The 26,246-nt window shown below is 44.2% G+C and overlaps 1 protein-coding gene across 2 annotated transcripts in view; it reads right to left on the reverse strand.

Moving 5' to 3' along the window:
• GRIP2 (glutamate receptor interacting protein 2) overlaps nucleotides 1-24,748 on the reverse strand; it is a gene marked incomplete at its 5' end in the record, with an annotated part of 246,061 nt that extends 221,313 nt beyond the window's left edge. For both annotated transcript variants that reach the window (XM_084214653.1, XM_084214652.1), the window contains one exon: nucleotides 24,694-24,748. In XM_084214653.1, coding sequence (XP_084070779.1) covers nucleotides 24,694-24,748 — 55 coding nt within the window. The remainder of the gene's footprint in view (nucleotides 1-24,693) is intronic.
• Nucleotides 24,749-26,246: the final 1,498 nt, after the last annotated feature.

Consider the following 26,246-nt stretch of genomic DNA (forward strand, 5'->3'; position numbering starts at 1 on the left):
CTTGGCAAGGTGGACCCCATGAAGGTTTGATGCTCTTTGAAAAAGAATCTCCAGCACACATGTATCTGGCAGCAAAGGCAGTGCAAGAGCCCAGTCTGGGTCCTCAGGACCCAAAGATGATTTCTGAAGTCCCTTAAAAGACAAGGATCAGAAGCAGAGATAGAAAACTGTGAACAACCTCCTTTTAGGGGCTCACAGGATCAGCCTTCAGTACCAAAAGTTCCTGTGGGCTTCACTCTTTGTTTGTGGGCTTGTCCTGAAGGCACATCTGCACATGGTACCTCAGCTCATCGAAAGAGGGCTCCCACTGGGAAGGATGTAAACAGAGCATGAAACTGTCATCAGAGGCTATTAATGCTTTCTTAATATGGGAACTGAGCTAGAAACCAAGCAGGAAAATTAAAAGCTTGCATGGTCATAAATGGTGCCTCCCTTGCTCATCCTCTGCAGCCCAGACTTTTGGGGAAATTAGTAGAAGGGGGCGGAAGAAGAGGGCTCCGCCTTGCCTTTGCTGCTGTCACTGCAGTTAGTCCTTGCAATGCCAGCAAGGCTGGGGGAAAGGATGCTACAGCCTGCTCTGGCTGCCCTCCCATCTGGTCCTCTCTTCTATCACTCAAAACCACAGAAATTCATGTTAACACAGGATCTTTGCTACTTAAATGGCAAGACTCCTTGCTGGAGATCAACAAGCAGCCCTTGGGGCATGGGACCTGGATGTTTTTTGGAAGATTACATCCTTACAGACCATTGCCTCCAGTTTAAGGCCTAGAACAAGAAAAAGCAATGCATTTCTAGGCAAAAGTCAGTATTCAGAATGACTTCATAATGACCGAGTTCATAATGACCACCTGAGCAGGTTATGATTCATCTAGGGCAGCAAGCAAGCCAGTGCCATTCTCCACCAGGCAGTGGGCACATGGTCACCCAAAGAAGGGATGGCAACAGTGGGGCAGAGCCACCAGGGATGGAGTTTAATGTAAACACAAGGCACAGCCCAACATAGCAAAGTTCTACTCTGGGACAAGGATCAGAGGCAGAGATGGTAAACTGTAAGCAAACTCCTTGTAGGGGCTAATGGGAACATGAGATGGGATTTCCTGAACCCCCTCAGGGCTTGTCTTTTTATATAAATGCTGCTTGCATTTAATTACAATCAGTTACATTAGCTACATCAGTCGATTTAATTAAATTGCAAGGACACTCATAAGTTGATTTAACTCTGCCTCAAATGGATTTAGCAAAAGTTGGCAAGAAACTAAATCAACATAAACCAAGATTAAATCAACTGAAGAGCATCCACACAGGATTTTGCAGCAATTTAGCAAAAACCGATTTGAAGACCTATTTTAAATGAAGCAGAGTATCTCAGGCACGGAGAAAGATGAACTGGGATGAAAGCAAAGTGTCTAGCACTCCAGCAGCCCTGTCTAATAGACTTGAGCCATGAGGAAAAAAAAAACCAAAGCCTTCCTTTTCTCTACATCCTGGAGCTGGCAGGTTATTTTAGTCCACATATTATTTACTTAATTCATGATCCTCAGACAGGTTTTCCCAACAGAACTCAGCAAGCAGCTGCCATTTCTGGGCCAGGCACACAGGACAGAGGTCACAAATATACTGCAGAAGGCTGAATGGGGAGAACACTGCTATTTGTTAAGACAGTTTTAAAAGGCTGTGAATTTGTGAGCATAAAATCATTACTTCAAATTAATTGCCAGCTCTGAACACACCATTTGTCTAATTGGTAGCTTTTAGCATTGCAATTTTCAGTACTAAAGGGGTCACACACAGGTGACAGATAAGACAGTCATGTGGCAGGCAAGTTGCACAGCATTGCTCAGTCCTACAGCAGTGGCTCCAGGACATGTGGTGAACTCTGCACAGCTTCAGCATGCACCTGAAACATCTTATTCTGTACCAAGAGGAGAGTGATAGGAGAGTAGAAATGCAGTTTTGTACACAGAAAAAAAATCAAGTGGCCCCTGAAGCACATTGCCCCAAGCAGGCAGTACCAGGTAAGTTACCCCATTCCTGGCAGAAGCCATCCCAGAGACACCCAGAAAGAGCAAAGCCCAGCAAAGATTCATAAACACATCCACTTTGATTAAATTGCTTCTTTTCAGTTCCAGGTTTGCCAGGACTGACCCCACCCAGCCAATACCAACATCTTGCCTGCACTGCACTGGGTTATTTTTTTCACAGCTGCATTATAACTTGTCATCACAAACCAAGCACCTCTTCTGTGGGACCAGAATGGTCCTAACAGCTTTCCCAGCAACCAAGTGATTTATGATCAGCTTAATGACACTTTTTATACTGCTGTAAAACTAGGATTACAGTTCAGTGACTAGTAGGAGTTAAAGTAAAGTAAAGCTGCCACAGTTTCCTTAGTGCTTTGATGACTATTATAGCAGTGATATGCTGAGAAATGATGAGCCTGCCATAAAGTTTCAAGATCACTTTTTATTTCAGTGAGGAGACATTTCCAAGCCCAAGCTCTGTAGAAGAGAAGAAAAAGAAAATGCACAGTGTGAGAAGAGCAGTTTAGAAAAGGAGGAGTTTCCACACCACCTCAAACTACTCCAGCCAAAACCTGTCCCCAGATGATAAAAAGAGCAAAACCTCCTTGCACAAAAATCCCAGAAGCTACAAAGCTTCTGGCTGTAAATGGGGCCTCATCTCTGCAAGAAAAACCATCAGAAATCTGGTCCTGTTACAGTTTTGCAACCTGGACAAGTCTCTCCAGCTCCCCACATCCTACCTATAAGATGCATCCCATTGCTTTGAAAACCTGTTGGTAATAGGACACAGCAGAAATACTGGGAAGCAAGCCATGTTAGAAGTTAGACTCAGCATGCTGGGTAGACTCAATTCAGTTTAAACATAATGAATGCCTGAATTCTAGTATTTACACATACGTTTATAGTAGAAGTCATGCTTTCATATATACTTTTCTATGAGTTTTTTTTATTTTATATTTTACAGTAAAACTGGTACCTGGAAATTCTGAAATTGATTTGCCACTAAAATGTTGTTTCTGTCTCTGGCACCCTGTGTAAGACCAGGTGTGCACAAAGACAGCAGCAATGATGCACTTTTAGCCACATACAGCATGTCTCAGTAGCTGGGTCTTTTATCAATCCAAATGCTCAGTAATGACAAACCTGCCACTCCTAGGAAGGTACTCCCAATAACGTTTGGTTTGCAACACTCTCCTTACTTATCCTGATGTCTTTTCCTCTCCTAGGAGGAGATTCATTTAACTCCATGCATTTAAAAAAAAAAAACCTAAGTAGGGAAAACAAAGAACACAGAAGTTGTTTTCTGCCTGTTGGTGATCTAAGGGATGTATGAGACATGGGCCCAGGCATGGGTCCATTCAATGGATTGAACATTGTGTGAACCTCTCAGCCACAGAGGCCAGCCTTGGCCTGCTCTCACATATCTGTCACCTGAAGTCATTTCTGATTTTCATGGAAGATTTACCAGGCTGTGAAGGATGAAGGCCTTTCATGCTGCTGATGGAGGAAGCTATCCAGGCCTTTTTCCCTATCTGGAGCAAAAAGCTCTATCCTTCCTTCCTCTTTAGAGATATCATTAAAAGGGGAAAGACAAAGATGATGCCGTGCACAGAAATGCTGTGTTGCCATACAGAGCAGTGCCATTTCTTAGCATCTCTGTTACTGCAAACAGCTCACCCCCAAACAGCAGGGGATGATCACTGCACTGAACAGGCTGGTGGCAGCTCTGTATAGTGTCACATCTCAGCTCATGGGCCTCAAGAACTAAAACAGGGGACCAAAAATAGAATAACTGAGCACTCCAATTTGTTCTTTCCCAGACTGGCCATTGTTGCCACACATTTACTGATATCTCTTCTTGTTTATCTCTTTTTTGGGATAGGTTCCCTGTCTTTTCTTTCGTATCAGAAAAGCTTTAGCATGTCATTAATTCTTCTTCCATCCTCTGAATACTCAGTAATTCTGAAATATGCTTCCTGGTATGGAGTGACCATCACCCACTGGTCCAAATAAGAGGTTGAACAGATGAACAGAATATGTATCTTGACATAACTGGATTAGCTATCTCAGATACCACCTACCATGGGTTGTTGTGTTTAACACCCCAGAAGCCTGATCTATAAAGCAAATCTCTCAGGAAATCCTGGCAAGCCACAACCAGAGGACCAGACTGCTGCAATTAACAGCAATTTCATTCCTGCAGTGTCACCCAGGGGTCATGCTCACAGTCACTGCAAAGGCACCCAACAGAGTGATAGGGGCAGCCAGCACATGATCCAAGCATCTCCAGCACCCTTTTCCGTGTAAGCCTCGTGCCTGGCACCTTCCCAAGGGGCTTGATTTTTTCATGCCCTCCTTGTGCAATCAAGCCTTAAATATCAAACAGCAGCCTCCCTACCTCTATCCCCAGGGGCTGATCTCATTGTTTAAGCGTTCCTCCAGCACAAAATGCAAGGAGCTGTCAGCAGCACAGCTAATACAGTCATCATCCAAAAGCCAGCAGCTCTGTTCTGTGCAGATATTTGTATGTTATTAAATAATCTTCGACAGGATGTGAAGGTAGCAAGGGACTGAGATTTGTGCAAAAAACTCCACCATACACCCAAAAAAACCTCAAAAGAGGGAAATTAATTATTAACAGTCATGAAAGCCCCAAGAGAATAGCAAGGATTAGTTTGCTGCAGCCTTCTGCAGGAGGTACCAGCAATGAAACAGCAATGAAAAACTGCTTCCATGCCATACTAAGGATGGGAAGCACCAGCACTGACTCTCCCTTCAAGGCTGCCTCCCCTTCAGCAAGGTCCATTACTGGGTCATTTATCCTCAGACATTTGGTTTGTGCTTTCCTCAACAGCTAATCTTGGCTGCCAAGTGAATGCTCTGCTAGCAAATTCTATCCCAGTCTTGCTTCCTCCAGTTCCAATGAGGTTTTTCTGCTTTTGGCTCAGAGCAACAAATCTCAATCACAAGCCCAAAGGCATCCCTTCCTCCTACAATAATCCCTCCAGAAGGGAGTCAGTGGCACAGGGCTGAAGGACAAGCCCTTAATAAATCAAGACATGCACCAAGCAGGGCAAGCCAATGCTGGGGCTGGGTGCAGGCACAGGCACTCACATTGCCAAAACCCTGGGCCCTGCCCCCCAGCCCCCATACAGAGCTGGGCACCTCCAGTGAGCTCAGAAACACAACAGCCCAGCCTACTTGGAACTGCACTTCCCAGGATTTAGGAGCAACACTTACCAGGCAACATGTCCAGCACCAGAGCACTCTGGCCATTGACAGGGCATCCATGAGAAGAGGCACCATGAGCTTTGTTAGTGTCAGCACAGCAGCAAAAATTGTGGTGTTCCTGCTATTGAACATGCAGGAGCAGCTGGGTGCATGACAGAGTTTGGTTCTCCTCATGGATGGGTCCATTTTCAGATATATTCCCCTGAAAATAACTAACCCAGACAAACCTAGTACCCTTACAAAGACTCGGTATACTACCAAGAGAATAAAAAAGGTCCCATCTGCCTCCCAGCTAATCCCATACATCAAACTCCTGAGCTCTCTAACCTTCTTTCACACACAGACTTCCTGGGGCATAAAGACAACAGAAATACATTCACTCTTCATTTCAAGGCAGATTAAAGCTATAAGTTACAAGCTGAAAAACAAAAACAACCAAACAAACAAAAAACAACAACCAAAAAAAAACTCCAACCAAGAAACAAAAAACCCAAATAAACCAACAACAAGCCACCAACCCAAACTCTTCTATTTTTCAGTGCTTGGTCACATATTTCCAACATTAGATGGAGAGATCACGCTGTTATTGCACACAGTGTTTTAGGGTCAGTCCCTGACTCAGTCTGGCAACGTCTGGCATAAGCATTCAGCTAAAGGCTCCCAAAAGCCAGCACTTCTTGAGAGGAGAGAAGAGGCTCTGCAGCCACAGTGTGCTCAGCAAAGGGAATGTGCAATATGAGACCTACTAGCCTGTGGATATCTGGCTATTTACCAAGCAACCTGGACTTGAAAACCCTCCCTGGTATCTTGTTCCCCTAACCAGCTTTTATTACAAAGGAAAAGCCAAGCTCAGCTTTCAGGAGAGGGCAGAGGTGACAAGGAAGGGAAATACATGAGAGACTGTTTACTGGGCATCCCTTCTGACCTCCTCCTGTATGATAGCATTGGATGCCATATACCAGTGCAGAGGGACTGCTTCTGGTTTGTGGGCACATTTCTTCCTAAGGCAAGGTCCTCATCACCCCACCACAGTTTGCCTGCCCTTCTTATTTCATAGCTGAGGGGAAGTAGCATAGCACAGGGCCTTTTGTGAATGAAGAGCAACAGGAAAGGATGACCTGTAGAGACTCTGCTTTTCCCAGTCAGCCAATATAGACTTTCATCAAACCATTCATCACAAACCAACTAAACAGGATACAGGAATGAGCTAAAGAAAAGCTCCTTGGTGCAGTGTCATTCTGTCTGCACCCATTACAGTGGGAATTATGCCTGGGGGATGCACTGTGTGCTTCCCCTAAGCAAATACAGAACATTGACATGTGCTAGATCTGTTCAACCATAGTGTCATTTATAGCTTCCACCAGGCACTAAACACTGGGGATTCCCATAACCCAAACCCATAAGCATGACTGTAGGGAAAGTTGTTAGGAAAAAAAAGGTTAAAATACAAGATGGGATGAAGAATAAGTTTTCTTGTCCCAGAAAGTGAGCTGTTTCCCAGCCTCCTCAAGAAGTGCCATCCATGTGCCCTTGGACAGGGCTGGCTCCTCTTCTGTCCAGGATGCTCAGATCAATATCCAGGAATAGCACTGATCAATTTTTAAGAGGAATAACAGCCATCTCACCCCTTCACTAAACAGCTGAACACACATTATTTGCAGTTGCTGCCAAACCCCCGAAAGATTCACTAGGGACCACACTAGTCAATTTTTATTTCTATTAAACTGATGCCTGCAGCATGCTGGAGGAAATAGGGACAGAAGGGACTCCCCTAAATGAAGATCTTTAAGAGCCAGCACAGGAGGGATTTACACCAACTAGCTGGTCTTTTGAGTAGGCCAACAAAGATGAAAGAGGCAATCTGCCAGTCAGCCAAAACGTTGCTCAAACTTGGGACACCAGATGTTTCCATCATTCCTTTCTCTCTGCCCTTAGCCACCAGCACAGGCCTTCTGCTTTGGAAGTTAGATCTCTGAGGACTTGATAAGCAAGGTTAAGATTTAATGGACTGACTGGCATATCTGAATCACTAATCACAGCCTCCTCTGAAGAACTCAAATTTCACTTTTATCCAAATCTCTAGCTCCATTCTCTCCTGCCTCAAAGCCAGCAAAGGGGACTCCTACACATTCTTTCTGCTTGCCTCTGACCTGAGCTGTAACTGTATTTCTCAACAGTTTAAGAGTTTTACAATTCTTATTTGGGTAAGGAAGCAGGGGAGGATGGTGCATTTTGGAGGCCAGAATAACTAAATAATCACATTTACAAAGTCAAACTATCAAGCTGTAACATATTCCTAAAAGGTACTCCTGCATCTTTTCATCATAAGATAAGGCCAACAGTTTGCATTTATCTTCTTGTATTCCATCCAGACTTCTATTGTCTCATTTCTGCAAGTCACAGTTTTGAAGCTCTAGACAAAGCTATACAACCTCTTCTTTCAGGTCAAAATGTCCATCAGAGGTTTGGGACACCAATAAAGATGGCATAAGGTCTTAGCAGACAAGAAGCCATAAAAATTAAAAAACTCCCCAGAAGAGGTCTATATCAACCTTGATAATAACATGAAGTGAGTCACATTAGGTACTCCAGCATCACCATGCCAAGAGCAGAAGATAGGTGGGCTTCCAAGTCCACTGTGGCCTGCCAAATACCAGAGTAAGTGCACAGGCAGATCAGTGAGAATATGGCTGGCAGCTCTCTCAAGCCACAGTGGCTCTGGACAAGCAAAGGCTTGATCCCTGCAGTGTGGGCTGCTGTGCTCTGGTACTGACCTCAGAGATGACAAATGCTCCTGTGAGGGGTTAGATGAGACTGTGGACAGGGAGGAGTGAAATATCCATTGGAAGATGAGACCAAGGAGGTACCAGGGCACAAAAGGGACAAAGGCCCTGACAACTCTTTGCAACTCAACATCAAGAGAGACACATTGCACTACTCAGTCTCCCAGCCAATTCAAACAGCCTCAAACTGTTATTCCCTCTTCTTACACCAAAATCTTCCTAGCAGACTTAGTAGTGTGCTGCAAAAGAACTCTCATAGTGGGGAAAGTCTACTTCAATGTTTTTAATGTTTAAATCTTGTTTCACTCCTTCCCCCCCTGCCAAAAAAAAAAAAAAAAACCACCAAAACACAAACAGCACCAACCTGAGAACTAAATGAGCTGTTGCTGAGCTGCTTGCAAGGATTTATTTTGCATTTCAGAGTTCATTTCAGTACTCAGGTGCTCCCCGTTAGGTTTGCTTTTTGCAATGCAGTGATTTATGCTGCTGGAAAATGTATCCACTGCAGAGACAGCACTTGCAGCAGTTCAAAGGTGCTTTACTATTCCCTTTTTTCTTGGTTTTTTGCTTTGTTGGTCTGGGTTTTTTTGGATGGATTTCTCACACTTTGCCTGAAACAGCCTACACATATAGATAATGTAAAATGACAGCTTCCAGAGGCTCCCTGGTGCAGGTGTTCAGGATGGAGGTAAGGGGAGTTAGGAATTCACAGAACAAAGGTGCCTAACTGACCTCACATCCCACCACCAGGTTCAGCTTCTGAGTCTGTCTGCTCCGGAGTTCCTACAAGTGCTTTGCCCTTAAGTCCATCTGTCAGCCTTTCTCCTCCAGAAGCACTTCAGCATTCCTCCTCCAGACATCTTGGGATTTCCCTCATTACTCACTGACAATGGCATTTTGCCTAGTGCAGCTCCTGGTCCTGGCCAAGAAGATCAGCACCAACACTTCTGCTCATCTCATTTGCTGTGGTCTCTCCTCCTTCTCCAGCACTGATATTTATCCCTCTCACATAAATATTTGCAGGTAAGCACTGTCATTCTGGAATTCCATTGTGAGTTTTTCAGTGGCAGCTCCTCCTGCAGGCTAGCAAAACTCAGGACATCTCAGCTCACGACCATGCTGCCATTTGAGCAGCAGCTGGACGCAGAGAGATCTGTAATAGCAATGGCATTCCAGGGTGTAGGTGGTTAAGACAGAGATACATTTATGCTTGTTGTGTCCCTTGGGATAAAGATTGTGATGCCAGCCATCAATGTTGGCAGAGAGAGAGGATTTCAGGATTTCAACTGAGATCTGGCAGTACTCACACAGGTAATGCAGTGCCCACACCAGCACTCCACCACTGGGAGAAGCTGGCAGGTAACACTTAGGCTGCTCACAGAAGAGCTTTAATGTGGCCATTATATGTAATTTTTTACATACCCCACTATCAGTTGTTGAGAGAGGGAAAAGCAGCAGCCTCCCAGAGGACTCAGTAGACTGGAACGAAGGAACAGATCTGTTCAGCTCCACGTGTAAATGCAAGACTACAGCCTGAATAATCCAATTCTTTAGGATCTAAAAGACTTACACCAGAAGACTTCGCTAAAAGTTCCTTGTTCCATACCACAGAGATTTGTATTCCAGGGGTTTTAGAGATGTGGAAACTATGTCCACAGTGGAGCCCTGGGCAAGCCCTCACCCTTTCCTCCAGGACCATTGCTTCCCCAGCCCTGCTTCAGCTCCACATATACCACAAGTTCTCTAAACTAATTTGAGAGCCTGTAACAACCAGACACTGAAAATTAAAGAGAAAAGGGGTTTTACTAACATTGGAAAGAGCTGATAAAGCAGACACTCCCAGCTTGTTATATGAGCTTCTTGTAGCAGCTGGAATAATCCTAAAGAATGGGAATTCAAAGCAAGTTGGGGGAGAAGCTGGAGAGGCATTTCCAGCAACACCTGGCAGACCCACACCAGCACCCTCGTGTCCACAGGGAGGACCACACAAAAGAGAGCAAGGTACCCTGCACTGCTTGCACCTTCATTGGCCTCCATCTAACCACACTGCTGCCAATAATTTTGGCACTGGTAACTGTAAGATTACGCCTACATCAGGCACAGCAGACAAGGAGACAGTCTTTCATTCAAGTGACAGCTGCTTTTGCAAACACAGATGTCTGCAGGCAAGATTTTAAAACACACATCCACATATAGAGAAAAACCCAACCATACAAATAACCACAAACACATAGCATCAATTCCTCCTTCAAGCCATGCAACACTTGGATGCACCAGAAAAGCTGTCCTCACATAGTTCAGTTACTTTCAGGGCAGGTATTTCTTAGGTACTTCTGATTTTGTACCAACCACATACAGAAATTACTCCTGGAAAAACCATGTTGTTACTTTTACAAGGAAGGTATTTTTGTAAAGAAAGATTTCTTTTTTTCCTCCCTAAGGAAAAAGGAAAGCACACAAAATCTTTGCTTTCTATTTAGTAACAAAAAATAACTGGAATTTCTCACATCAAAATTAATTTTACACAGACAGCTTCATATCAATATGCAGCAGAATATTACACACAAGTTGGGCAAGCAAGAGTTAGGATTAAATGTTTTCCTGACAGGACAGATAGATGGGGCAAGAAGGAAAGTGGCTCAATTATATTTATATAATCACAGGTAGCATTATGGAAATAGTAGAATTTTATATGATACTTTGTTTCACTTGGAAAAACAACAGTACGAAAAATGACCGTCAAGCAAAGAGGAAAAATGGTAAGTTGCTCTCACAACTGGATTTGGGGATAAGTCCTATTTTAAAATATCTTAATCAAACCAAAACACACAAAAAATATCCACTAAAAACCAACATCAACCTAAAAAAAAAAAACCCACACACACCAAAGCCAAGTGTTTAAATTCCAGATTCAGATGAATACTTGGTGCCTGTGGAACTGTAAATACAGAAAATAATCACAGAGCATTCCAAAAAAGGGTGGCAAAGAAGGCACAGGTAGCTCCAGTCTAAATTTAAGCCTTTAAAGGGTAAGTACAGTTTCAAAACAAATTAATAGCTAAATCCAATTTCAATAACTTTCTTCTCTTGATGGTTGCATTGCCAAGCAGCACAGAAGTGCTTTCTCACTCCATCCCCCTTTTTTCTAAACAAAAGAAGTTCTAATTTATACAAGGAACAAATGCAGGCTTCATATATCCTCCATACCTTGCTTTCCCTATAAAGTCATGGAAATCAGAATTTTCCCAAGGATGTCTCAAGAGATCAAGCACATGCTCTCCTCACCAGTGTTTTCGCAACATCTTTCAACTTGCTGCCATCTTAAAAATTTAATGAGCGTATTCTCTTTCTCTTCAGGAGGTTATTAAAATAAGGGTTGACTTTTACCAGACCCTCAAAAGATGCCAGGGGAATCTCACTCAATCTGTTTGTGGATAGTGACAGTTCATCACTGTCCAAGACAAGAATATTTTTCCAGCCACCACATCATAGCTTCATCCAATCTTTCCACAGCTCATCTTCCCTAATTCTTCAAAGGAAGTTAAAGACATTAACACAAGAACCAGCTCATGCTGACTGAGACTGTTTCTGATCATTTATAATCCCAGTTCTGCTCCTAGCAAATTGGCCAATACTTAATATACAACCTTATCTGAGCACCTCCACAGCAGAGCTTCATAAAAACACTGAGAGATAACAATCATTGAATTTTGAAAACATAAATTACAGACCTATAATGGAAGGTTTAAGTCTCCAATTCCCTTGGAGAAGAAGAGAAGCTATAAATTCAATGAAATAAAATCTGCAGAAGAATACCTCTGTGCAAGACTTGACTTCATATACCCAGAATAAATTTCCATTTAAGACAGGGGGAGATCTGTTTACTTTCCTGAAAAATGGATGCTACAGAATAAATCTATCTAGAGCCTGATGTATTATTTCTTCATATATCTTACTGGACGGAAGAAGACTATAATTAGAATTAGCTGTAAGACCAAGATATAAAACACAAACATACTAGAAGTTGTCCCACAGACTTTTTGCTGAGAGCATGGGTAACAAATTGACATCTTGGCAAACAAATACAAAGCTCCAGATTCCTGGGGACTATTTAGCTAAAATCTATTAAAAGTCAACTTCACCATTTTTATCTAGACATCTAAAGCCAAAGGCTGCAAAGCCATAACTCCATGGTCCATATAGAAATTTGTTGCCTTGAAATGCATGTAGTTTTAAAGCAACTAAATAGTTCAAACTGCCAACATTTGAAAAGAAAAAGTCATTATTTTATAGTGATCAGAGGTGTCCGAGGTGCTTCAGAGAATACAAAGAAAGGCACAATCCCTGTGGACCTTACAATCCAATTAACTTAATTAACCATGTTATTCCCCCAGTTCCTGGTACTCCATAAATCAATGAACTAAGACTTAATAGCAAAGTACATCACTAGCAGCTTTATTGATCATATCTGTACACAACACTGACTGAACTCCCAAAGTCAAGACTTGGCACAAAACAGAGAAGATATTTCAGCACCAGACTTCCACTTCATTAAACCAAAGCCCTGTGCAGGTACCAGAGTTAGGAAAGAAGGCATCAAGTGGGGACTTACATTTAAATAGTGAGAGATCAAGTAACCATGGGCTCAAGGTTGGTCTACAATGCAAGAAGCAAAAAAAAAAAAAAAAAACCATTACAGTACTATTCAATTTTAAAATTAAAATTTTACATTTTGTTCATCACCTCTCAAAGGTGAATCCCAGAGTATTTTAGAAAGGAGGCCAGACCTCGGATCTCTACATCTCCTGTGGCAGCCTAGAGCCCTGAACAAGCAAGCAGGTCCCCAGCCAGGGCAGACACAAGTCTGCCAAGAAAAAATCTTGCAGGTAAATTCCCTGCTGTTCAATTCAGATATCCCCATGCAAGGGCATCTCTAATGGAAGAGGTGCTTTACACCAGCTCCAACTATCCAGCACTGCCACATCTCAGACCCAGCATAGCACCCTTTTCTTGCCTGTAGAATTACACCAGGACTAATAAGGATTAGACTTAAATTTCAACTACACACACAAGAAGTTGTTGGCTTCTTATATATGAGGTGTGCTGCTTCTTCACCCATTTAAAAAATTAGGCAAAACAGCAGCCACATATAGTGTAGAGCAACAGCAGGCACAAGGAGACCCTTGAATCCCCTTTTTCCAGCTCTTGTCCAGGATGATCTACTACCAGCTCCTAATGGTACTGAGGAGGTTGTTCATTTTCAAATAGGTCAGTGACTCATCATTTTAACTCATTTCCCTCTGCTAAAAATCAATGAGCTCCTGAAACAGTATTATCCTGGATGATTGGTGCTTTAACATCTCACTTGCAGGGAAAGTAGACCCCAGAGGTCCCTCCCAGTGCTGGGTCACCACAGTCAGCCAGGAAGATTGACTTCTTGTCTTGGTTGGAAAAAAATACTTCCTGGGAAAAGGACACCTTTACACCAAGATTTTTTTGTGGAGGATAGATAGATTTGTGTCTGTCTTCTCTTGCAGTGAAGTGTGAATATTATACACTGGAGGAGAGTTGCACTTCCCAATACCTCTATCCAGCCATGGCACCAGTGTACCTCCATCCTCTTGCTTACTTCGCTGCATAAATTAGTTTTCCTACTCCCCTCATCCATCCCTAAATTGTTGTTTTTCATTCAAATTCAAATTTTTATGAATAAAAAAAGAGGAAAATACATTTTTAAAAAATCTCTTCATGGACCTCTGCTCCTTTACTCACGTAATGTTCCCCAAAACACCATCAGCAATACTCTCACAGCACAAATCAAAGTTTGTGTGTTGTCTGATAAGGTCTATTTCAACTCTGACTTGTGAGCCTGACTAACACATTGTGTCAAAATGAGTTAAATAGGTTGCCAGTGGCTAACCCACCCAGCTGGTTAGTGGCAGGCTGAGGAGGTGACAGGTAGATGGGAGTTAGACACCGACTGTCACATTGGCTCAGAGCAGTGACTCATCACAGGAAATCTGCAGGCCTTCAGCAGGAAACTGAATGAGAAAAGCTGTAGATGGGGAAGAGTTTGCAGTGGAGTACAGTGCCCTGAGTTTGAAAAGCTGTCACAACTTTAGGGGTGTCTTCCTGGCTGTCACTTACTTGGTAAGTTCACTTACTTGGTTGAAGTTCAACAGGTCAAATACTGGACTAGCCCACTGTACAGGGCCACAGCTAATAAAAATATTACATTATCCTACTACACTGAGGGGCTGTGAAAAGTCTCTAGAGCCAATTCACTCTAGAGTTAGAGTCACATTAGAAAACATGCACATGGTCATATACACAGGGAATTCCTCAGCTGTTTTGCAACTGCAGAGGCTGCCATCATCACCTGCTCCTCCCAATGAAAGGGCTGCTCTGTCAGTGGTTTTGCTTTACATGGTTCTGAACAGGCCTCCCCCTTCTCCATGGGGGCTTTGCCAGCATGTCCATCACACCTGAGCATGGGGGATCTGCCTGCAGAGCAATTCAGTGCTGCTCTTCCTGGACACTGCTGAGCAGCACCTCCAGCCTCCTGTGCTGGAGCTGGATTTCTGTAAGAGGCTCACAGCTGCAGAGGGAGATAACAGTGAAAAAAGCCCCCTCACTCTGCACTCCTCCAGTCCCTGCCCCTCACTCCCACCTCTCTGCCCTCCACCACAGCACTGAAACCAAGAATTACCGTTGCAGCTTGCAATTAAAAACCATGGTGTGAATTTGCACAAAAGAGAAGCACAGAAAAACGGCACCCCAAGGACTTAAAGCTCACTAAGTGCATCCGTGGCAAGACAATGAAGGGTAGGCAGGAATCTGCCCCCCCTGCCCTGCCCAGAAGCCCCTGGAGACAAGCAGCTGCTCCAAGCAACAGTCAGGGAAGCAGATGGGTGGCAGAGGACAGTGCTCCCTGGCCAAAAGCCATTTTAATTTTTCAGAGACAGAAACTGGATGGCATTCACTGCAGTATTGCCTGTCACTGAACCTCCCCATGCAGTAGTGACCCTTGGCAGGGGCAGTCCCAAGGAGCAAGGCAGGCCCAGCTGCCACAGCAGCACAGGGCTCACCAGAGAGCAAGCCTGGCTCTGGGAGCTAAAGGCACATGGGGCTGTACAGCTCATCCCCAGGCAAGCACACCCTACAGCCAGCAAGCCCTGGAGAATCCCAGCCTGGTCTGCACAGGTTTTGCTTTCTAATCCCCTCACCCATTTACTAACAAGTCCCTGTATAAGCACAGTAACAGGGAAGGAACTATATTAGAGCAGGACAGGATACACCAAAAAGCCAATTACAATGGATATTCCAAGAAAACAACCCAGGAGCTTTCTCTAGACACGGCCAAATAGTCTTGGCAGGTGGTGGGTGGAGGAAAAGCAGAATAAATACAATTAAAGAAGCAAGACAGTTCAGCTTTGTGTTACATGTGAAATGTAGTCTCCAGAGGCTGAGGAAGCAGCATGACTGACTAGAGCAAATTTTGAAATTCCTCAAAGGCAGGTTGCCTAGATGTGCAGCCAGAGCCAGGCTGACAGAAATGCTGCTAACAGCACCGAATTTTCTAGAGGATTATCACTTGGTGTAACGGATGGAAACTAGATTAGATAGCTGGTAAACTCACAGCACAGTTCATTACTGTACAGGGAAATTTTTATCCACATAAACAGAACTTCTCGTTCTGTCCAGCTCTATGCTGCAATAGATTTGCAACCCTCTGCCAGAAAGACATTTTCTACCTCATTTTTGTTCAAATATTTGGCACAATTGGTATAATTATGAATATGAAGATGCTAAGCAGAGGAAGACAGCCATGAAGTTACATTTAATAATTTCACTTCCATGTTTTGGTCTGAGCATCAAAACCTTTTAAACTGTAGTCATTACCCATGTTCTGCAGACACAAAGACTGGGGCAGGCAGAGGTTTTCAGAGTGGCACAGAACCCCTCAGTCCCACTAAACTCAAATGACAGAGAAAAATTCTCCATCACTCTGAGAAACTAAATGATAAAATTTTTTTATTGCAAGCCCTGTGCTCAGTTAGGAACACAGGCACAGGACTGTGGCTCAATCCCCAATACCAATCAACTCATCAGTAAGTGCCAGCCACACTGGAATTGTTGCAGTTACCACTGGGCTGCAGCCTGATCTGTTGCAGAGCATGGCAGCTATTTCATGCAGCCAGCTGCTTCTGCACAAGGTGTTTGGGTAGGATGCACAGGACACAAAGTCTGTGAAAGATTCTGGAGTAGCAAAGCATGGCCAGTGAGCTGGAGCGTGCTCACAGCATCAATCTCATTAAAATCCCTGCCATGGGATTTGCAGCATGCCTGAACTTTGCTTTTGTTTGAAACAACTTGGAGGCAGCACACCAGGCTCAGCTCTGTGGGGACAGGGCCCAAGAATTTTACCTGCAGCTACCTTCCAGCTGAGAAGAAACCTCCACAACTTTAAGGGGAGAACCAGAGATGGAGGAAGGCTGAAAAGATGATGCTCCCAAGGGGAAGAAGACTGAGACAGCACCACCCCACCTTACACAGACCTACCTGCCCTCTAACCTCAAAGGGGAAGTTTGTGAGGGTGTTTTGAGAGACATGACTGCATGTACAGTATTGAGATTGACTGCCTCCTATTTCAAGATGAAAGAAAACAAAAGAACATTTAATCTAGAAACAAAATATGCATTCCCAACTGTGCCCTCTGCTCAGGATTAACACATAGCCCTGAGACAAGCTGCTATGAATACTAACATATCCTCCCAGCTCTTCATCCCACTCTGACAGCCCTAGGGAATTTCCCCTGACTTCTAATAATCAGAAGCTATGCATCTGGGCAAGATAGTTTTAATGAGGAAGGCCCCACTCCTGGAATCATCATCATTTCCTGAACACACTTTTCAGTAGAAAAACTGAACCAGAAAAGCACATTGGTACCAAGTAAGAAGAGAGCAACTTAGCATCACTAATTTCTGCAAAACTGTCACGCTGCCTGACAGTTTGCCTTATTATCTTATTTTTCTCCTTGTTTCTTTGCATCTCATTTGTTGCTAAATCTTCAAGTCTTCTGCTGCAAGGGGATGCAAATGAGGACAAGCCCTCCACCCCCAACCCTACAGTCTACACCCTGCTCCTGTGGTTACAGCTTTCATCAAAGTGGGACCAAAGAGAAGACTGGAGTCTTCTGTGCACAGACTCTGTGCATTCAGATCAACTTTGCCTTGAAAACAGAGAAGAAATTTGAATTTTTTTTAAATAAATGAAAGACAGAAGAAAAATCCAAGGGATAATCTCAGCTCCATCCCATGGGACCCAAGTGAGATCTCTCAGGCTTTATGTAAGTAGCAGCTCCCCTCTTGGGCTGTATGAGGCAATACTCAAATGTGAGCTGCACCCTTTATTTCTTTGTACAGATGAATGAAATGTCACCAGGATGACTAACAGTATCACGTGTACAAGAAAAGGCAACAACACCTGTAATCCAAATAAATATCTTGAAAAGCCTCTGACTGGCAACAAAGCAGCAGCCAATGTTAATATAATTGCTAAAACAAAAGCTCTCTTGTGCTCTGTTCACTGTGGAAATGAAGTCATTAAGCAAAAAATTGTGTTACTGTATAGACAACTTGAAGAATGTAGCACTGAATTTATTTTATGGCCTCAGCCAGAGGTTTCTACTCATCAAGACACAGCAGCTTAGCTGGCAGGGTCACTGACACCTCCACTTAATGAAGGTAAGACATGGATCTAACTCCATCCTAAAGCACTGCATTTCCTTGAGCTCAAGTACTATGATAACCCTTCTCCTTAAATGCAGAGTGGTCTTGATGCCACATGCCTGAAGCTGTCAGAGGGAGATGCTTGAACTAATTTCCCAGTGGAAAGCAGCTCTCCCAACACTCTCAGTGAAGTCAGCAAATTTTGCTGAAGCCAGAAAACAGTTTTGGCTGAAAAGTGAAAGCCAGTAATTACTAGATGCCAAGTTCATCTAACATTAGTGAGAGGGAGAGTCTGTATCAGGGAAATCACCATAATTGCTAAAACAAATAAATTTTACAAACTTATTTGAATTCCTTTATGTTCCAAAGAGGAAGAGGAAAAGTGGAGAAAATAAAAAGGTAATTCAGTCTTTTGGCAAAACTAGCAGACAAAAATTCTACTCAGATTTTAAATGAGAAGTTTCATTACATTTGTCTCTCAACAGAGCACAGAACAAGGCCAAGAATAACTGCACAAAATGCAGATCCTTCCAAGAGGGAATGTTCCATTCCACTGTGTGCTTTACCCAGACCAAGCACTGCAGAAGAGATGCTCCCATTTCCAACAGAGACCATCAGCATGGGATTTATTTTCTCAATCAAATGTTGCCCATGTTCCACTCCCAGTTATATCAGTGTCAGTGCAAAGTAGCTATACTCACTTCAGGAACACAAACAGATATTTAGATGGTGTGACTGCCCTTGGCACAAGACATGAATGCAGGAGCAGTTCCCACACACATGGGATCATCACAAACATTCACTGGAACATGACACGGGGCCCTTCAAGAGATCATCATGGGAAAAAGGTTTTCCCCTTCCTCTAGAAAAGAGAGATTTTTCCCTAGAAAACTTAAGCCTTCAGCACATAGATGACTGCTCTGAATGTCAAGGGCTAGGTCTGACTTTTAAAAGAAAAGGCTCCATTTATGTGATGCAGAGCTCCAGAACTGCCTGGTTCAGTGTCTTGGGCCTTGTCTACAAAGAGGCAATTGCAATAGAGCTCTACCCCTATAATTATTCTACTATATTTACACCTCTAAGTTCACTTCATTTTCAAAATAAATACTTTTATTCTGTTATAATGAAGTCTAATAATTAACAAAACACTCAGTAAAATGGGACACTTGTAGGGAGGCCTAGTCTTAACCAGAGAAAGAGAACCTGGCACAGAGCTCCTGCCCTGGTGGACAGCCTTCTTCTGCCTCCCCACTAAGCAGCTCTGCCACTTAGAAGAGACAAACAAATGAAAAAAGAGGCACAGCAAATAATTCACCTCAGACTGGTCACACACCCTTATTTAACCTGCAATCTTCCTTTCCTTGCAACCCAGAGCATCAGAGGATCTCTGGGTCAGTCACTGCAATCACAGCTCTGGAAAAGTTTCAAAGGCCACATTCATTTCTTGGGAACTTCCCATGTGTTTTTCCACTACACTTGGCATGAGTCCATAGAAACACCAACAGGTTTGGAGAACATCAAGCATGGCCTGATTCCAGACAGATTTGGCAATTCTTCTCACTCTGAAATTTTCCTGGCTACCACAATTCATGGTTTCCATCAAGGTCTTCAGCATCCTGAAATGTTTCCTACACACTTTCCAACCTTGGCAGCTCTAAAGGAAAAGCATGCCAAACCACTGCAGCTGATGCTTTTGTCAGCACTGAGCATCATCACTCAATATTGCTAATAAAACTTCTTCACAAGAATCCCCACAGAGTAACAGCATAAACAAGAGAGCAGAAGCCACAGTGACCATTCAGTTTCATAGAGCCAAAGCCTGCAGATATAGGAGCACATTCAGGCTGTAAAATCTGGTAGATCACTTCAAAAAGCAAAATAATTATTAATCTCTGTCTTTAATCAAATCTCAGTGAGGCTTTGGAGTCATTCCATGAAACCTTTGTGGCTTCATCCTCAGGTTGTGCAGGACTTCTCAGTCATAGTTACATTTTCAGGCTGCTGAAGTATGGGATCAAAAGCAGCAGCCCAAAGTCAGAGCAGTGTGACAGGAGCAAGGAGGGGAGCAGTGAGCATAGTGCTCGGGTGCATTGAGCTATTAATCACTCAATGGGTGCCAAATCCCCATCAGCATATTAATGAGTGAAAAAAGACCCCATCAAAGTCTAGCAGGATTTGCTCAGCTGTTCCATCAGGTTGATAAGTGAGTATTATCCCTTAAGCATTACCACCACAGCCTTCATGCAATCCTAATTCCTCACCACACTTCATTGGAGGGTCAGAACCTCTATTTTTACATTTTGTTTAAAAGCAGTGGCCTGTATAATGAGTATTACCAACAAACAGCAGCCCATAAATTCCTGAGCTCTGTGTGAGCAAGTCCTCATCTCTGACAAAGCCTGGACACACTGTAAAGCAAAAGTGTCACATGCAGAAACACATTAATACACAACATACAGTGGACAGATGTAACAGCCCTTCAGCTGTACCATTCCAACTGCACACTAAAGTGACAGCTACAAACCAAATTTCTTTACTGATCATTAAGTGCTAGTATAAGAGATCATGGTTTGGACAAAAGGACTCTGTAAAGCAATGTATTAAAATGGAATAGATTCAATCTGTCACTGAAAGATGGTCCTAAGACAACAACAAAAAAACCTTTCTAAATGACTGATTTATTTCTGATATGGTAAGCACAAGAAAAAACACTATATTTTAAACAGCAGAATAGTTCAACTGATTTAAAGTTATGCACACTATACCATTTGCAAGATCAAAATGTTTATGGGTAAGTGAACAAAAGACAATTCACATTATTTTTAGCAGTTATTCTATTTTAGTTATTCTACACATCACATGCATATCACAAAAAACATGAAACCCGTTGAAAGATCTAATTTTCTGCTAATCATGCAAACCCAACAAATTTCCATCTTAGTGGGATGTTTCACCCTGATGCATGTGAATAAGTAAAGAAGAATCCCATTTCTAGTCATGGACAGTTTCAGAGCTATTGAGCAAAACATCCCAGTACATTGTTCTGAGGAACTGAATAAAAACCTGATGTCCATAGCCCAGCTGTTATAAGACTTCTCCAAACAGACTGTTGAGATATTTTTACCTTCCTGTTACAAAAATTTAAATAGCTCTGCCAAGACCATGAAAATCCACCCCCCTGCTAAATTTTCTCCAGGGTCCCACTCCTGCCAAACTGTACCTGCAGCAAGACAGGGCAGCCAAGAAAGGGAGATCTTCCAATGGGTTTTTACTTTGTTGCCCTCATCCTGCAAATCAACCTGCACCATGAAAGATTTTCCTTTCCATGCACCACAGGACACCTCTGCCCACGGCTGCACAGCAGCAAAATGCCCCTATATGCTCCTACAGCTGTTTCCAAGGTAACGAGCACAGAGCTGTATACAAGGGAAGGAAGCAAATAGCAGCAACATAACCCTGATATATTGTCACTTTTTGAAGCAGGTCTGACTTGCCTCTTTCCCTTCCCCTCCTTGCCACCTGCCTCATAATTCAAGCAAGGGTTAGATAATTCACTTCACATTTTATAATCCCATTATATCTCAGTCTTTCATAAGGTTTGGTTTTGATTTTTTTTTTTTTATTATTAGTCATCATATTGGAGATTTAAAGGTGAGAGTCAAATTTTCTGCTTTTACTCAAGATAAACCATCTGGGAGAGGAAGGGGAATTGTATCAACAACCTAAATTTACACTGAAACTCTGTATTCCCTCCCCCTAAAGGCAGAAAAACATCTCAGGTTAAGCAAAGGGTGTCTACCCACAACCGTGGCCCATCTTACACAAGTCTTATCGATCTAGCTAACACTGTTTTTCACCAGTTTGGATAAAAGTATCTCCACTTCTCAGTCTGCAAATACAGTTTATCCTTTCTAGACACACAGTTTCCACATCCAGTCAGATGTGCCAAAAACAGAGACTTTCCCACCTGCCCACATACATTCTCGCTACCAAAGCGGAAATTAGCCTTTGCTGCTTCTGCTACTGAAAACCTTGGAGCAGCAAGAATGCAATTCAAATCCTTCAGTCCCCACACAGAGGACAGCAACAGGAGAGGTGGAAACTGGGATGGAAAAGGGTCTGGCTTGGCCAACTAGTTCCCATCATTGCCTCAAAAGTGGATGAGTTATCAGGGAGAGAAATCAGCAGAAGATCTGGCGACAAAGCTCTGCACACACAGTGAGGGACAGAAAGCCAGACTACATGCTTTAACCTCTTCTTTCAGGTCTGAGACAGCCCCACAGTAAGGCAGGGAAGAGCTGATGAACCCCATGATTTTGGAGTAACAGGTCTGTTATCAACGCAGGCTAGAGGAAACACATTTTCCACCAAATATTTCTAAATCATGGACATCAATTATTTTTTTTTCCTTGCATGAAACACAATAAACAGTAGAACACCCCATCTACAAGTTCCTTAGTAGTGGAGAAAACCAACACATTACATAATGAAGCATTCTGCATACTGGCCAGAAGTCACTTCCATCTTCCAGGAGAAGGAAATTTTAAGGCAAAACATGCATTAAGAGACTCGCTGTGCATGATATTTGAAATGGCAATCATACTTCAGCACAGTTTGTGTATACCTTGCATTTTCCTATATGACTTACCATGGCTGACCTTTTCTACCAACTGTGATTAATGAAGCTTCCAATTCATCATCTCTGAATGGCTGCAAATTGCAAGAGGTGCTCATCACTTTAATATTCAGTAACCAAAATATACCACTCTTCTAATTACAATTGTGCTCCTGCTGAACACCAGGACATTTCCTTTGGAAGCTTAAGTACTGTGGTCCTCAGAGGAAGTGAATAAATTGATGGGCCAGAGTACACATGCCTGGGGGAAAAGCTCCCCAGTTTGGGCATCAAAAAAAACCCAAAGCTATCACAACCACATAAGCATAGAGATGCCAACAAGGCAGACATAATTTGCTCTGAATAAAGAAAAACAGAAGTCAATATTTCTTCATATCCCAGTTGGAGGTTGGTTTGCAAAATCAAAATCTGAACAGTGCAGACATTTCTTGCAGCAGTGTTATGGAATGGTTTGGGTTGGAAGGAACCTTAAAGATCATCTAGTTCCAATTCCGTCACAGACAGGAACACGTCATGCAAAACCTTCTCTTACATACCTGTTAACACTGCAGTGCTACAAAAACATTACCAAATACTTCCTCTGCTGCCCCTACAGAGGTATATGCTATAACACAACCACCAAATCAGTTGCCTTGCAGAAAAGGGAAAGAAGTTCCCTCCAAGCTCAGCTTATCTTCCTCTACACAGCATATCAGCTCAAGCCTGCAAGATTTATCCAACCAGATACGCCATTCTGTGATTAAATGGCACCTTCCTGAGACTGACTACTCTGTGAACCACCCACAGAAATAAAGCAATGTACTCAAAGGGACACACACCAGCCACAGACTCACTGCAGTGCTGGGACTGAAATCAGAGGGAAGGGGGATGAGAAGGAAAGGCATTACATAGAGCCAGACACAAGAGACAGTACATACACGTACGAAGTCACAGATAAAGCAACCCAGCACAGCTGTACATCAAAGAGGTCCCTGCTGTGAATGTTTAATAAGGCTCCCAAAGCCACCCCGATCCAATGGTGCAAAAGCATCCGTGCCAGCTGCAGCAAGGCAGCGTTACAAAGCACTGCACCATAACAGGGCTGAATTCATGCCAACAGGTCTCGGTGTGTTGAGCAGGGGATTGATTCATTCTTCTACAGGACAAGATTTTTAACAGCTCCATCTCGGGTGGATGGGTGCTCCAGGTGGAAGCCATGGTCCTAGAGCAACCCAGCAGCAGAAATAGATGGTGCTCTCCCAAAGCAGTGGGAGCCAGGAATCAGCACCAGAAAGGCACAGCAGCTTAATGACTCTGTCCTAACACCTTGCAGGGGACCTAACAGCACAATTTCTCTCTGTGCTTATTAACCAGCAGGTTCAGAGAATTCCACAATTCTTGCATTACTCACATGAAATGCTGCAACAGTGCCACTTCATATATTTGTTAAGTCTGCTTACAGATTAGAACAGTCTAGAGAAGTAGTCTGGGAAGGGGTCCAAAGGAAAAGCCTGCCATTAGCTACTTTGCACAACAGCGGCAGTTTTATAAAACACACATTCCTGCTTGTTTCTGCCTATCCCAGATCAACTCCTGCGCCTGAGTCCCATGAGAGTACAGGAGAAACGCACTTGATTTCAGAGACATAAACTTTCCCCACCACTCTCATCCCTGTTCATCCACAAAGGCAGGAGCCGGAGTGCAACATTTAAACCTCCCTTACGCTGTGCCACCTTGTGGATGTCTTCTAGCTGCTTTTATGAGCCGCAGGTCCAGCATTTATTTAACATTACACTCTTGATCATGCAAACAAAAAAATTCACAGTCACTGTGAGCAACAGTAAGCGGCACAATAGAAATCAGATTACCGTGACACGTCCTCTGTGCAATTTACAAACCCTTTATTCCCCAGGTGGAGTTGGCGCTGGGGAAAATTACCAGCTGAAAACAGCATCACCAGTATCTTTAGAAAGTTGGGGCTCAGGTACTACAAGCCCCTCTAAATAGCCAAAAAGGACCGCGCAGCCACCTCGCGCTCAGGTTTGCCCCCACCGCCCGAACAAGAAAAATAAACAAAAGCAGAAACCAAGCAAGCCCGGGGATGGAAAAGAAGATTGGCTGCGGCAAAGTTTATCGGCACGAAGAGCATCCCCCCACCAGTCCTTTCACCCGCGGAGCTCCACGCCAGCAGAGGATCATCCCCCTCCCAGAGGGACATCCATCACCACCACCCCCCCAAAGAGTAACGGATAAGGGGAGGCGGAGGGTAATTCCGAGCACCTCCAGCTCTCCTTTCCCCCCGCCGCGCTCACCGTCCTCTTGCATCCGCTGCAGGCACAGGGCGAGGCTCTTCCTCCAGCCCGGCATCGCGGCAGCGCTGCCGCCCCCCGGGGCAGCGGCGTGGCTGGAGGGGCCCGGGGGGCCCGGCGGGAGCGGCGGGCGCTGCCGAGCGCGGCCGGGCTCCCCGGCGCTTTATGGCCGGGCGGTGCATGCGGCGGCGGGGCCGGGGCCGGGCGGGGGAGCGCTGCCCGCCCCCGCCTGCGCACAGCCCCGGGCCGCCCGCCGCGCAGGTGCGCTCCCCCCGCCGCCGAGGGCGGGGAACGGCAAACTCGGGGAAGCGGGGTAGAGAAATTGTGTCAATATGTATATTTTTCCCCCGGGGGGTCTGCGTAGCTAGGATGGGCCCCGCCTACAAACAGGCGCCGGGCTCCGACCCACACCGGCACCCTGCGGGTCCCAAATGTCCGGCTGACGTTGGCCAGATATATGCCCAGGAAAGATATGGAGAGCACACTGTTCCCGTTCTACATTCTCGTTACACCTCTAGCCTGGCACCTCTTCCCTTCACCGAGCGGCAGCTGCCTGGCAGCCCCGCACAGGTGCGTGCATTGACGCGTGCGTTTATCCTGTAGTTGAGTTCTCTGGTAAATAAAGTTGCACAGCAGCCAGGCTGATCTATTTCGCTTTTTTCACTACCACTTTCAAGTAGCTGAAGTGTATGGGGAAAACTTACAAGCATCTTTTCAATTACTTAGTAGTCCAGAGGTTTCAGCACTTTTACATGGACACAAAGGAGATGCTTTATTGCATATGCCAGGGCACTCCTGTTTTTAATTTCCTGGGGGCAACATATCTCTGCAATCACTAGCAGCTTTTTTTGTTCTTCATGAGGTCTTTTCTTTTATTAGCTATCTGGTAGGTCTCATTCTGCATCTCTGCCTCCCTTTGTGAGAGTTATTACATTATGTGCAACATCTGCTATAATCTAAAATATTAGGGACCAAGCTCTCCTTGGGATCGCATGAGCTAATTCCAGTTTCAGAGGCTGGTGTGTCACACCACTCAGGTGGAACAGGACAGCTATAATAGCAAGATAATGCATCCATATGGACCTTGGCTTTTCAGTTCAGCCTTTCTGTCCCTACCTGCATGAAAAGCAGCTGTTGTAGGACAGCCTAGCACCCTGCCAAGGGGCAGCAGCTTCACCCTCTGTGCTCTGCTCACATCTGAGAAGCATTTGCCATTTAGGGAGCTGCCAGCCAAGTGTGGCATGGCACATGCCAAGCTGGGCAGCAGGAGTATGGAAACCTTTTCAGTGCCTGGTGGAATTGGAAGTGGCTCAACACAAGGGTACTTAGGAATCTTCTTGAAACAACCTCCTAAAGCTCTGAGCACACCAAGGGAGAAAATCTGTTTCTGCAGGAAGGGGCAAAAGCAGAAATCTGTGACTTTAGGGCAGTCTGAAGGATGAGAATCTTAAGTGAGGTACTTGAGTTAAAGGCCTACAGTTAAATTAGCTTCTCCCCCTGCCCCCAAGTTCTTGAAGAGCAGTGTGGGAGCTGGGCTGCAGAGGGTCTTCCGAAGT

This window comes from Fringilla coelebs (assembly GCF_963513975.1).
Source record: "Fringilla coelebs genome assembly, chromosome: 13".
NCBI lineage: Eukaryota > Metazoa > Chordata > Aves > Passeriformes > Fringillidae > Fringilla > Fringilla coelebs.